Source organism: Bos javanicus, chromosome 6 (genome assembly GCF_032452875.1).
Source record: "Bos javanicus breed banteng chromosome 6, ARS-OSU_banteng_1.0, whole genome shotgun sequence".
Classification (NCBI taxonomy): domain Eukaryota; kingdom Metazoa; phylum Chordata; class Mammalia; order Artiodactyla; family Bovidae; genus Bos; species Bos javanicus.
Genome location: NC_083873.1, coordinates 103541709 through 103556156, shown reverse-complemented (window position 1 = coordinate 103556156; position 14448 = coordinate 103541709). Strand labels below are relative to the sequence as shown.

Below are 14448 nucleotides of genomic sequence, written 5' to 3'. Positions count from 1 at the left end.
CAGTCAAACTTCAATCCAGAAATCTATTCTAAAAACCAGCAAGTCTCTGAGCCTTTTCATTCTCTTTCATCCCCAGATCCTTCACCCCATGACAAAGTCCCTCTTTTGAAGGGTGCCTTTGAACTCTATGAGTGCCACACCCACACCCCTCTGATGGTACTGCTGTGGTCTTCCGGTATCCTAGAAAACTGCCTGCCTGCTTCACCGTCTACTGCCTGGCTATAAGCTCCTTCAGCACAAGGACCACCACCTCTGCAAGCCAGCTCATCTTTGTAAACCCTACAACACTGATAGGGGTCTGGCACGCAGCAGTCTTTTAGAAATGCTGAGTGAATAAGTAACTTCATCAATCTGGTACACGTCTTTCTTTCAAGGATGAAGAAGCTGAGCCCAGATGAAGGAGGAGGCTTGCACAAACTAGTGGCAGAAGCAGGACCAGCTAGAATTGATGTGCCTCCAACTGTGGAAACAGATGCCAACCCAGACTGCAGGGATGGAAGCTGAAGGTACAGAAGGGGCGGTCCATCCTGAGCAGCGGAAAACTGGAGCCAGGTCTCTCTTCCTATTTGTTGGCGCCGTGCAACATACCAGGCACTAACATATCTGAAAAAGATCACGTTATCCTCCTTTTAAAGATAAGGGTCCCGGGCTCAGAGAGGTTAATTAACTCATCCAAGATCACACAGCTGGTAAGAACAGAATCTAGTAATAAGAATCTCTAAGCAAGCAGTTATCAAGAGCAGCTCAGTTGCCTAAAGGTAACATTATCCATACTTTCTTCACTTTTAGATTGAGCATCTTAAAACAAAATAACCCTAAATACACCCCTAGGAAGCCTCCTTCCCCAGGGCTGACAGTCCACTGCACTGGTAAAATAAGGCTCAGGGAAATTCTTTTCTTTTTAATAATTAGAATAATAGAATGACAAAATCCCACCCATGTTACCATCTAAGTAACCCTTGTTGGTATTTTAGTTTATCTTCTAGCCTAAGCTGCCAGTCATTCACAGATATTCATGTACAGTTATATCAGTGGTATATATGTTCACTCCAGAGAAGGCAATGGCACCCCACTCCAGTACTCTTGCTTGGAAAATCCCATGGACGGAGGAGCCTGTTAGGCTGCAATCCATGGGGTCGCTAAGAGTCGGACACGACTGAGCAACTTCACTTTCACTTTTCACTTTCATGTATTGGAGAAGGAAATGGCAGCCCACCCCAGTGTTCTTGCCTGGAGAATCCCAGGGACGGGGGAGCCTGGTGGGCTGCCGCCTATGGGGTCGCACAGAGTCGGACACGACTGAAGTGACTTAGCATAGCATATGTTCACTCAGTCGTGTCTGACTCTTGGTGACCCCACTGACTGTAGCCCATCTACAGTCAGTAGATGTAGATTCCATGGATCCTCTGTCCATGGAATTTCCCAGGTGAGAATACTGGAGTGGGTTGCCAGTTTCTTCTCCAGGAGATCTTCCTGACCCAGGAATCAAACCTGGGTCTCCTGCATTGCAGGTGGATTCTTTTACCACAGAGCCACCAGGGAATTCCCTCATAGTTGATAAATAAGAGTTAATTAACAATACTGGAGTTTCCCTGAATAGTTTTTCACTGTTGTAAATAACCTGGCATGTATATGCCTGTCCACTGAGCTTGTCCACACACAGAATTATTTACTCAGGATGAATTTCCAGGAGTGAAACTACAGGGCTGCAGAATTTGGCCATTTGGGTATGGCAGTATTTTTCTAACATATTCTCCTTAAGAGTGAAACAAAAAGGCAAAGCCAAGCAGGAAAGAGAGTGCAAGACAGCAGGCTCTGGTTTCCTTTAGTCGTCTGCACTTGACCGTGGGCGTTTCCCCACCCTGGCCCACCTGTCAGATTGTCTTGCTGGCCTGGACTTGTCTGAGTATGCAGACTCTTCCTAACTGAAAATCGCACTGACCTCTGACAAATGCCGTCATCTCAGACTCGACGTCCAGATGGTGGCTTGTCTGGAAGAAAAGACATCCCAGCAGTTACTCTGCGTGACACAGGAGGAAAAGCCTTCCACACTTGACTACAACTGGAAAGAGCAGCCCCTGGCCCCTGCAGAAAGTGCATCCTATGGCTGGATCCACTTTCCTGTGTGTGCACACGTATAGGCAGGGCACCCCCTCCTCCACCCAGGACCTTCAGGGGAGTCCAGGATTTGCTCCCAACGATACAGGTGTAAGGAAAAGCTTCCATTTCCTTTATTCAAATTGAATCTCCAAGTGGAGACTGATGAACAGGTTTTAAAAGCTGTTACAAACATAGACAATGTGTTAAAAAGCAAATATATAACTTTGTTGACACACGTCTGTATAGTCAAAGGTCTATGGTCTTTCCAGATGTGAGAGTTGGACCATAAAGAAGGCTGAGCACCAAAGAATTGATGCTTTTGAACTGTGGTGTTGGAGAAGACTCTTGAGAGTCCCCTGGACTGCAAGGAGATGAAACCAGTCAATCCTAAAGGAAATCAACCCTGAATACTCATTGGAAGGACTGATGCTGAAGCTTAAGCTGCAATACTTTGGCCATTTGATGAGAAGAGCTGACTCACTGAAAAAGACCCTAATGCTGGGAAAGATGGAAGGCAGAAGGAGAAGAGGGTGACAGAGGATGACTTGATTGGATGGCATCCCCAGTGCAATGGACATGAACTTGGGCAAAGTCCGGGAGATGATGAGGGACAGGGAGGTCTGGCATGCTGCAGTCCATGGGGTCACAAAGAGTTGGACATGACTTCGCAACTGGACAACAACAAAAAAGGCTGGGAGGGGGGCAGGGCGAGGAGGGCAGCCACACAAGAGAGTCTTCAGGAGAAATACTCTCTCTGCATGAAGGTCCTTCCAGCCCCTTGTGACAGCCGATCACTGAGCTGCTCCTGCGGCCCCTGACTGAGCACTCAGGAATCCAGGTCAGGCTGGACCCAAGTCCCTGCACCACTCCATGGACCAATTGTCCTCCTCTTCCCCACAAGTGCACAGGCTCTGGAAGAGCTGAAGTGGCAGTAGGAACTCAGCTAGTCGGCCTGGCGGCTCCCAGTGGGTTCAACAAGAGCAACAGCTGGATCTTCAAGGCAGGTTAGAGTTGATTCCAGACCAGCAGCCCAGATCTTGCTTCCTCTTGGGTTTTCCAGTGGGGAAGGGGCCCCGAGTGCAGTGTAGCTGTGATAGCTCCCTTCTCCCAACTCCACTGTGTCCACCAAGTATCTGCACCAGCCACTGCACCGGCCACCTTCCTGCCCGGAGGATTCTGCGCTCTCATTCTCTAGTGAACTTCTATGTATACATCAATACCTAATCCAAGTGTCTCCACATCTATGAAATCTTCCCTGACTCCCCTTGGCTGAGTTCAGCCACCTGCCTATCACATAGCCCCTCTACACTGCACTGGGACACCTGGGCTCTTTGACTATCCCTCTAAATGGACTGACTAATCCAGAGACAAATATACAGGGGCGTGGATGATGGCCCTACCATCTTCTGATACCAATCCAATCACAGCACCACTTATCGGAAACCCTCTGCACCAGGCACAGTGCCTGTTCTCTCACTGCGTTTCCTGCCCCCAGAACACTCCACTCACACCTCCTAAAACTCTGTGTCTTCAAGGACCATGACCCTTCACACCCCAGTGCCTTTGCACATGCTGTTCTCCCAGCCTAGAGGGTCTTCACACCATCCATCTACATCCTTAAAAGCCTAGTTTTGTGTGCTTCCTCCTCCAGGAATTATATTCCCAGATCAGTCTCCTTCTCTCCACTCACTGCTATGCTTCAAGGGAATGCTTTTGCTTGCACCTGGGTTTGGAGTTAGTTTTATTAGACACAGACTTCAGGTTTCCTTGGCCTTTGTATGCACAGAGTAGCCTCATAGGCACTAAACTACTTTCAGAGGCACTGCATTCAGTACGTGATCAGAGATCTACAGATATTTCTCCTGCTTCTTGTTTATCCCATTAGCCTGGAGAGGCGTGGAGCCAGGCAACCTCAGGTTGAACCTGGCTCTTCCGCCTACTGGTTCCATGGTCCTGGCCAACTCAGTTGAATTCTCTGAATCTTGCCCTCTCCATCTGCAGAGTGGAGCCACGAATATGCTCCTTGCAGGGTCTTGTCAGAACCAAATAAGAGTAAACATCTACCAAATGCTCCACGCAGAGTAATAGATGGATAAAGCCTCACCCTACACACTCCACTCCCCTGCCTCTCTCCCCAGGTAAATTTTTTTGGGGGATATTCTCCATAAAAGGCAGCAGATGAAGAGAAACTAATTGCCTGGATCCTCGGAGGCCCAGGCTTGGGGTCGTTGATTTAATGAATTAAGGGAGTTTAGGGCTTTCAGTTTCGCTGTTTCTTTCAAGATGAGATTCCATTTCCAAAGGCTCATATATAGATCTTGTTGACCAGTGCCCAGAGGAGAGCAAGATGTTTCCAGGACATGGAGAATGGAGGAAAAAGCAGGGCAAGAGGAAGTGGAATTAGCAGCTTCCTCGCCTGGTTGCATGTGTCTTTTTAAGGTTGGGGTCTCGATGACCCTCTGGTTTTAGTACACCAAGCCCCTGACCACCCTCAGTGGAGCAATTACTGCTTGACCTTATATCCTCAGTGAATATCTTTATGTGATGCAACGTGATGGGCATTTGAGGGGGGTCTCACAGAGCCCTACAAGAGCTTAGCAACCCCCACCCTGTGCTATCCAGGCCTAAAAGAGCAGGTGACTTCAGGAGGTGAAGGGTGAGCATTGGGCCACAGGGTGGCTATTCTTCAGGGTCTGGGTGTCTTTATCTGCCAAAGGAAACTCCATGCCCATAGAGAGGGCAGGGACTCTCACATCCCAGGAACAGCAGGGAGCCAGACAGGGATAAGACATCCAGTGCTCTGATGGATCTTCCATTTGCTGAGCTGACCCCACCCCCACCCCACCACCACCACCACTGGAGCCTGCAGGAGGCTGGGCATGGGCCGGAGGGCACCCTTTCTCCACTGCCCCTTGGCACCCAAGCATCTGCCTTCAAAAGCGGATGACACCCAGGTGCAAGTAACAACAATGGTGTCTCCTTCTTGGCTTGGGAATGTCAACAGCCTAGGTCCTGGTGAAATCCAGAAAAAAAGAGATGTCCTGGGGCTCGGGGTCAGGAAAAAAGTTAAGGGGGCCCCAAGAAGGTGCCCAGAGCCCTGTTCAGTCAAGTCAGTTTGGGGCTGGGGTGGGACTGAGAACCCCCATGTCCATTTGGGAGTCCAAGAATGGAAGGAACCTGCCCTCCTCGCACTCCCATCTCAGCTGAAGCCAGGGAGGTACCAAGACCTCATGTTCCCAGCTGAAAGACAGTGGGGGAACTGGCCAAGCTGGCCTCGTGGGATTCCCTGCTTCGGGACCAACGCTCGAGAGAACCTACAGAGCTGGGGAAGGGCACTAGGCCGGATGCAGGGCTGACCTGCGGACAGTGGCGGCCTGGACAATGAGGCAGGTCAGGAAGATGGCAGCTCTGAGGGCTGGCCGCCCCCATCCCCCCCACACGCTGTCCTCTGCCCTGAATGTCTGTGTCCCCCCAAAAATGCGCATGCTGAAATCTTAACCCCCAAGTGAGGGAATTTGGAGATGGGGTCTTGGGGGAGTGATCAGATCATGATGACAGGGTCCTCTGGCTGTCCAGAGGAACCAATGTCCTTGATAGAAGGGATGTTAGAGAGCTGGCTTCTCTGTCCACCATGTGAGGACACAGGGAGAAGGCGGCCATCTGCACCCCAGGAAGAGAGCCCCCACCAGAATCCCACCACGTGGCTGATCCCCAGCTTCCAGTCTCCAGGACTGTGAGAAATAAGATGCTTGCTGTTTCAGCCCCCCAGTCTGTAGTATTTTTGTTAAGTGAGCCCAACAGACCAAGACACTTTAGATGCAGCCCCGAGAAAGGGGTCCAGGGCCTGAGCCCACTGAGGCTCAATTTCTATCACCCACTCAACCAAGGCGAGAAGAGGAAGTTGATGGGAGGCGATCACTGACCCTGAGCCACTGCTATGGCGGGAGGGGGAGCACCCTCTTCCTGACGGGTGGAGCTCAGATGGACCCCAGCTCTGAACCCCAGCCTGCCACTCCCGGGTGTGACCTTGACCAGCTTTGACGCTGGGGCTCAGTCTCCTCCTTGACGAGGGGGGATGTTGGGAGGATGAAGTGAATAAACCACAGAAAGTGCTGGCTCAGGGCAGGCTCTGTGAGTCTCCCATCATCATTGCCTCCCGGGAATAAATGAACAGCAGCCTGTCCATATGGGATGCCCCCCTCATAGCCCACACCCCACCCTCCCTCAGGAGGCTGTGATTAACGGGAGCGCCCTCCCGAGTGCAGGGCTCCCAGGACCCACCCTCTCGGCTCTGGCATGTGCCCCCTTCCTCAAGTCCGTTAAGTATCTCCCCAGCCAGTCGGGCAGCCCTCCTGGGCTCTGAGCCCAAGCCCAATGTCCCCACCGGGAATTCCATCTGTGTTCTCTGAAACGAAAATCAGCACCAGTAAAACCCACTTCCTGCCCAGCTGCCAGCGGGAGGAGCTGCCGCCACCACCACGAAGGGTCTCCGTACCCCCAGGGCTCTGCTTGGCTGCCTGGGCCTTGGGTATTTGCGGCCTGAGCCATCTGGCTGCCATGTGCATGGCCTGCCTGGGACTCTGCAGCCCAGTCCAGCCCACAGGCCTGCTGGGATCATCTTCCCAAAGCACAGCAGTTACTGCTGCACCTCTTTGGCAGCTCCCCATTCACTGAAGAACTGGGTGCAAACACTCCTATGGCCAGTCAGGTGCCCGTGACCTCGTGTCTAACCTCTCAGAACTTCTCCACTCGGAAGTCCCCTCACTCGAGCCATCCTGGAGCCCTTTTTGCTTCTTAAATACATCACGTTTATTTTTCACTGCCTTATATTAATATAGGGCTTCCCTGGCAGCTCAGATGGTAAAGAATCTGCCAGTAATGCAGGAGACCCAAGTTCAAACCCTGGGTCAGGAAGATCCCATGGAGAAAGGAATTGCTACCCACTCCAGCACCTTGCCTGGGAAATATCACGGACAGAGGGGCCCGGTGGGCCACAGTCCCTGGGGTCACATATTAATATCTGCACACAAGGATCGGCCTTGCAGGGACAACAGGGACGGACTCACTGAGGGCCTGGTCTGTACGTGCCAGACCCCTGCTGCTGCCCACATGCCCCAAAGGTCCACACCGCACCCAACACACACTGCCTCTCCACCCTGCAGTGGCCCTGCACAGAAACCCAGGTTCAAACCCAGCTCTGCTTATGCAAACAACTGAACACACAAAAGGCTGAGCTAGACAGCTGCTTGTAGACAGGTGTCTTTGGGCATGACTTGTAACCTCCTTGAGCCTCAGTTTTCCCATCTGGAAAGGTGGGGGGTGATAATAATAGCACCTCCCACACAGGAGGACTCCCTAAGTCAGTTACATAAAGCCCCCGTGGTGACACATGTCAGTGTTCCCTCCTAAGGCCACAGAGTAAGACAGTGGCAGAGCTAAAATTTGAACCCAGGGCTCCTGGATGCCTACCCCCTTGACAACTGCTCACACGAGGACCAAGTTCCTACCTGTGGGACAGCCCTGTACAGGGTGTTTCATGAGTTATCTCCAACTGTCTTCATGTTCATTCTACCAAGTAGGATGTAATATTCCCATTTTACAGATGAGTAAAGCAAGGCTCAGAGCAATTAAGGCATACACATAGTCTCAATCTTCTCCTTTTTGACCCTCACTGTAATTTACAATTATTTCTCTCCTTGTCTGTGTGCACATTTTGGCCTGATTCATCATTTCTCCCCAGACCCCAGCACCATGCTTGGCTCGTGACAATAGGTGCTCAATAAATATCTGTGAAATGAAATGGCAGAGCCAGGCTTTTGTGGTTTGTGGAGGGGACAGTAAGCTATTCCTCAGATCAAGAAAATGGGGGTGTTCTTGGTGAGCTGCAGCCATGAAATTAAAAGACGCCTGCTTCTTGAAGAAAAACTATAACCAGCCTAGACAGCAGACTGGAAAGCAGAGACATTACTTTGCCAACAAAGGTTCATCTAGTCAAGGCTATGGTTTTTCCAGTGGTCATGTATGGATGTGAGAATTGGACTACAAAGAAAGCTGAGTATTGAAGAACTGATGGTTTTGAACTGTGGCGTTTGAGAAGACTCTTGAGAGTCCCTTGGACTGCAAGGAGATCCAACCAGTCCATCCTAAAGGAAATCAGTCCTGAATATTCATTGGAAGGACTGATGCTGAAGCTGAAGCTCCACTACTTTGGCCACCTGATGTGAAGAGCTGACTCACTGGAAAAGCCCCTGATGCTGGGAAAGATTGAAGGTGGGAGGAGAAGGGGATGCCAGAGGATGAGATGGTTGGATGGCATCACCAACAGGATGGACATGAGTTTGGGTAAGCTCCGGGAGTTGGTGATGGACAGGGAGGCCTGGCGTGCTGCAGTCCATGGGGTTTCAAAGAGTCAGACATGACTGAACAATTGAACTGAACTGAATTTGGTGAGCTGATTTGTAAAATACTGCAAAATGGGTCATGGCAGATTCAAAGTCACCTGTAAAGGAGGGAGTATAAGCTTATGATTGGCCATGGCCTTTCAGAATATCCACAGGGGAGACACCCTGGCCCCTGGGGAGGCCTGTCCGGGCCCAGAAGCATATCCTTCCAGGAAATGAACGTGTCAGGCTGATGACACCACTAACTCTCTCTGTTTCCATCCCAGGCTCCCAAATGACTCTCTGACTATAAATGTTGATTGACTTACAAACAAACCAATGAACCATGAACTGGACTTTGTAGATAACTCCACTATAGGGAGAGAACAGGCTGATTATTTTTTTATCCATCCAATATTTCAGCCTGTGCATAGCTTGATCTCACATGAGAAATGATTGTTAGTGTTCAGGTTTATACCTCAGACTCTGAATTTGGTCAATGTAAGTCAGCCTGTCCAATCCCAATGAACAAATCGGGTCTAGTTTCAGAGCCTGCCAGACAGAACGGCCCCTGGGTGGGTGGGAGGGTTCACTGCGACGAGGCCTTCTCAGCCCACCGCCAGCCTCTCTCCCAGGAGACCCCTGGCACAGCCAACACCTTTCCTGGAACTCTGCTTTCAGTCCTGCCTTAACTGAGACATGGGGACTGTGCCAGGCCCCTCAGCAAGATGCCGACCTCTCTCTCCACCCCTATTCTGCCTCTGAAGAAGCTTGAAAGCCTCAGGCAGAGGGATGAGCGCTGGCCTGGGAGTCAGGGGCTCTAGGTTCAAATTCTGACTCTGAACCAAGTCACTGTGGCCCTGAGCAGGCCCCTTGGTCTCCTGGAGTTCACATGGGCTGTGTGGCAATTTGGATTAGAGGACACCTGATATCCTAAAGGCTGTAGGGGAAGGAAGGGACAGAGAGGTTTGGCCTGCAGAGGCTGGGCTGGGAAGGCCAAGCAGGGAGATGCAGACATAGGGCTACACTATCAAAAGCAGGCCCCTCTGATTGCAGAGCCCCAGGGGAATGGTGGAGAACAGGGCCGGCTATATCCATAGCAGAAGCTGCATTTCCCCCTCGCACAATCAGGAACTGAGCTAGTTTGGTTAGGGGTGCTGCTAGCTGGTCCCCAGGAATGGGGTTGTGTGCCCAATGAGTGTGTGTGTGTGTGTGCTTGCATGTGAATGAGTCTCCCAACCTCTCTGAGCCCCAGTCTCCTCTTTCATTGACCATTAAAAGAGGACATTCTCAGTCATTTAGTTCATGACTTCATTCATTCAACAACTATTCCCTGCACAGCTTTTCCATGCCAGGCACTAGAGAGACAGAAATGGTTAGGGAGCAGCTTTGGCCCCAACAGAGAGGCTGACAAAACTCCTCTAACAGTAGGGGGAAATTCCTCTAACTTGCCGCATCGGTTGTGCCCACGTGCCATGTGGGATCCAGGGCCAGCTCCTGAGCAAGGCCACACTGGGCCCTGAAGGACAGATGTGGGAGGCTGCAGGGCAGACAGGAATCCTGCCAGAGAAAGTGGCAAGTGCTAAGGTCCTGAGGCACCCATGAAAGAAATGTCTGATGAGACAGAACTTGTATGGCATTGAATTAAAGTCACGGTTTCTGTGTCTGTCTCCTGCACCATGTTGTGAGACTTTCTAAGGTTAAGGATGACTGGATCACCTCCCTGTGCCAGCCCTGAGCAGAGGCGCTGGCATGGAGGAGCCATGTTCCAGGCAAGGTCAAGGGACAGAAGGGGGGAGGTCAGGGCAGGTCAGGAGGTGGACAGGCAGGTGGATGAGCCCACAGTCCCTACAGGAAGAGGGGCAGGGCGGTCTGTGGGGCCCTACCTCTGGGACCCTCGGAGCCAGGAAGGTGGCCGCGTACTCGGCCAGCGCCACGTCATTCACCATGTTCTGCGCCATCCCGGAGAGCAGGTGGTTCTCCGCCCCGTGTCTGCGCAGCTCCTGAAGCAGGTGTGTGATCAGGTGGTTCCTCTCCTGGCACTTCTGGACCAGGGAAGCCAGCTTGGCCTGAAAGGATGAGGGTGAAGACATGACTGGTGGGGTCCATGGACGCTGGGCTCCTATGGGGGCGGGACGGCTGAGTGGGAGGGGCGGGGCACTGGCTCCAGGTTTTGCTTCCCTCTGCTGCTGCTGCTGCTGCTAAGTCACTTCAGTCGTGTCTGACTCTGTGTGACCCCATAGATGGCAGCCCACCAGGCTCCGCCATCCCTGGGATTCTCCAGGCAAGAACACTGGAGTGGGTTGCCATTTCCTTCTCCAATGCATGAAAGTGAAAAGTGAAAGTGAAGTCGCTCAGTCGTGTCTGACTCTTAGTGACCCCATGGACTGCAGCCTACCAGGCTCCTCCGTCCATGGGATTCAAGGCAAGAGTACTGGAGTGGGTTGCCATTGCCTTCTCCACAGCCCTGCCTTAGGACTTCGGGTGGCTCAGCTGGTAAAGAATCTCCCTGCAATGGGGAAGACCCAGGTTCAATCCCCAGGTTGGGAAGATCCCCTGGAGAAGGGAATGGAAACCCACTCCAGTATTCTTGCCGGGAGAATCCTATAGACGGAGGAGCCTGGTGGGCTGCAGTCCATGGGATCGCAAAGAGTTGGACATGACTGAGCGACTAACACACACACACACACACACACACCCGTCTTAGCTCAGCCTCCTTCCTGCCATCCCTCCCTTCACCCAGAAGCCAGAGGCAGCTTTGAAATCAAGGGGCCACACTGCTGCCCATCCCTTCTGGATGCCTTCTGGACGGGTCTTCAGCCCCTCCACCAACCAGCTATGAGACCAAGCTCCTCTCTACCCCGTGACTTGCTCATCTGTACAATGGGCATTGTTGCCACATCAAGACAGAAGGAGACGATGCAGACAAAGCACGCGCATTGGCCAGCCCAGGCAGGTGCTCACGCATGAAAGGTAGAACCGTGCCTCTCCAGCCCCACCACAACGATAACCCTGTTTCTCATGCCTCGTGTTCCAGACACAATGATCCACTCCCCACCCCCGACACCCCAGAACTTCCTCACTACTCTTCTGTGGCTCCTACATGTCCTGAGCCCAGGAAAACCTTGTGCAGATCTGTTCAGAAGCCAGCCTGGGTAGTGCCACCCTGGGCAGGTCCCCCTCATGCTCAGAACTTGGGTCCCTCTGTGCCCAGGCTCCTGGCTCCTGCTGTCCCAGGAGTAAATCTTTACATCTGTGGTTCTGTCTCCTCCATAGCCTGGGAGCTCCTTAAGGGCAAGGCTGACACTCTCCTGGATTCCCTGCACTGTCCTCGCTCCATGGCTGTGCACAGGAGAGATCTGTTATGTGGGTGACTTGAGTGTGTGACCCTCTGGCCATGAAATGACCTCCCGTGTCTGTGCATGTTTGGAGGAGCTGCTCCACGGAGGATATGATGACCCCTTCCTGCCAGAATTCCCTTCCAAGCCCAGCCCAGAGAGGGTCAGGGACCTTTGCACATCAGTTTCTAGGCAATGATGCCCAAGTGCCCAGTACTGCCGGTACATAGCAGATGACGAAAATAACAGAGGAGCAAGAACACCTCCCATTTTCAAGAGCATTACAGTTTGTGCTCTACTTTTCCATCAATGCCATAGCCACTGAGGGTCAGAAGAAGCTGTGAGAGCAGGCCAAAGGGTATCACTATTATTTCAGAGGGGGTGGGATTCAGCAAAGTCAGTAGGGTCTGGGGGCTCAACTATGTCCTCCTGGCCCACCATGCCCAGAGAGTGGGAAAAATGGACAGTCCCTCCAGGCACTTGGCACTGCTCAAGTCCAAGTGCCATGTGTGAGCTTACACGTGTCATCTCACCCAAACTACATCTTCGATGAGCGTATTAAACCCTATGAGCCCATAATGCCTTATCTGGGAATGTGTCCTCAGGAAATGTCTAGATGCATGGAGAAAACTTTTCCAAGAAAAAAAAGTGCAGCATGGTGCTTTTGTGTGATAATGCAAAAGAGACAGGGAGGGAGCTAGAGAGGCAAGGAGATTGGACAGAGGGGTTTGAACACCCGCAGGGTCTGGAGGCTTTATGAACTGCAGTCTCCTGCTTTAGATCTGGCAAGAACGGCAGCTTCAAAGGCTGGTGAAGACCCACGTGGCACAGACATACCTACGCAGGTAGAGTAGGGTCTCAGACACATGTAAAATATACTAAAAGAAAATACATGAAGACGCTAGATTCAGAAGGGAACCTGGGATGCTGTGTTTCTCCTTCTTCTTTCCACTGTTTTTATACAACAGGCATGGACTAGTTCCTAATGGGAAAAATATCGGGTTGGCCAAAAAGTTCTCTTGGATTGTTCCATAACATCTTACAGGAAAATCCGAACAAACTTTTTGGCCAATCTAGTACTACGCTCCCTTTTTCTCTTTTGAAAGAGGTATTTCATGCTGATTTCACACATGTATTACCTTCAAAGGCGTCACAGCCAAATTCACTTCATGGTGCTTTTTCTGAAGTTCATCAAGCTGAAAGAGAACCAAGATTTTTGATAACGCTGAGTGGCGGGTACCACAGCTTGCTGCGTGTACAGGCAAGCCGTGCTCAGAGAGCTTGGCTCGCATCTCTTTTCCCCCAGGAGTTGGTGGTGAGAACACAGGCCTTTCCCATCAGCTGCTCGACCAGATCAGAGGAGGAAGGATTCTCTGAGCACCAGAGAATGAGCTCTGCCAGACCGCAGGTGATGAAGCCATTCTGTTGCCTTTTCCTTGAGGAAGCAGGGCTTCCTAGGTAGCTCAGTGGTAAAGAAATGGCGTGCCAATGCAGGAGCTGCAGGAGACACGGGTTCTATCACTAGGTCCCTCCCCCTGGGGGAGGAAATGGCAACCTATTCCGTTATTCTTGCCTGGAAAATCCCACGGACAGAGGAGCCTGGCATGCTACCGATCATGGGGTTGAAGAGTCTGACATGACTGAGCATGCAAGCATGCAGTCAGAAAGAAAGATTTCCCCATTCCCCATGCAGAGTTTGCCAGAGTTTTTTGGTGCGGTCTTAAACCTATAGGCGTCCTAGACAGATGCCTGAGTCCTGTGACTTTGAGAAAGTCAAGTCTTCCTGTGCCTCAGTTTCCTCACCTGTAAAGTAGGTGCCGTGTTGTTGCTGTTTAGTCACTACGTCGTGTTCCACTCTCTGCGACCCCGTGGACTGCAGCTTGCTAGGCTCCTCTCGTCCATGGGATTTCCCAGGCAAGAATACTGGAGTGGGTTGCCATTTCCTTCCTCAGGGAGTCTTCCTGACCGAGGGATCAAACCAGTGTCTTCTGTGTGACAGGTGGATTCTCTACTACTGTGCCACCTGGGAAGCCCAGGGGTAGTATTACTGTCCACCTCACGGGGAAGATTGGATGAGGACTCTATGAATTGATTCCTGTAAAGTGCTTAGGGCAAGGCCTGGCATCTGGCCAACATTCAGTGAATATAAACCATTATTATTCTCTGCGGCAGGCACATGTATGAAGCCACCTTGGACCTTCCAGCCTAGCCCAGTGCCCAGGTGAATACCACTGAGTGATCCTCACTGATGCTCTGCAGAGTAGAATTGTGCAGCCAAGTCCTGCCTTAAATTCCTGACCCATAAAATCATAAGCTACAATAAGATGGGTGATCTGGGAATTCTTCTCACTCACTCTCTGATTTTCTCTGTAATCACTACAAGAAAGCTAGATAGATAAAAGTCCTTCTTCCTCTCCCCCAAGCTCTTTTGACCTCTAATACTGTTTTCAACCCTGCATTACCACAATCAGAAGCCATATGTGTGTATACACACAGATGAAACTATACTATACAAAATGCTTTACATCTTGTTCTTACAGCTTGCTGTTGTCATTTAATATAAAATCCTGGGTGTTGATTCCACCTTAATACATACAAACCAATCATATTCTTTTAAAATCTTGCACATT

General features: G+C 51.2%; 1 protein-coding gene across 1 annotated transcript in view; it reads right to left on the bottom strand.

The window, feature by feature from the left end:
- The window catches only part of C6H4orf50 (chromosome 6 C4orf50 homolog), a 142832-nt gene that overhangs the window by 78199 nt on the left and 50185 nt on the right, over window positions 1-14448 (bottom strand). Inside the window, exons 10-12 of the mRNA XM_061419244.1 lie at window positions 12958-13014; window positions 10367-10549; window positions 1943-1991 (exon numbers count right to left, since the gene is read on the bottom strand). Coding sequence (XP_061275228.1) covers window positions 1943-1991; window positions 10367-10549; window positions 12958-13014 — 289 coding nt within the window. The remainder of the gene's footprint in view (window positions 1-1942; window positions 1992-10366; window positions 10550-12957; window positions 13015-14448) is intronic.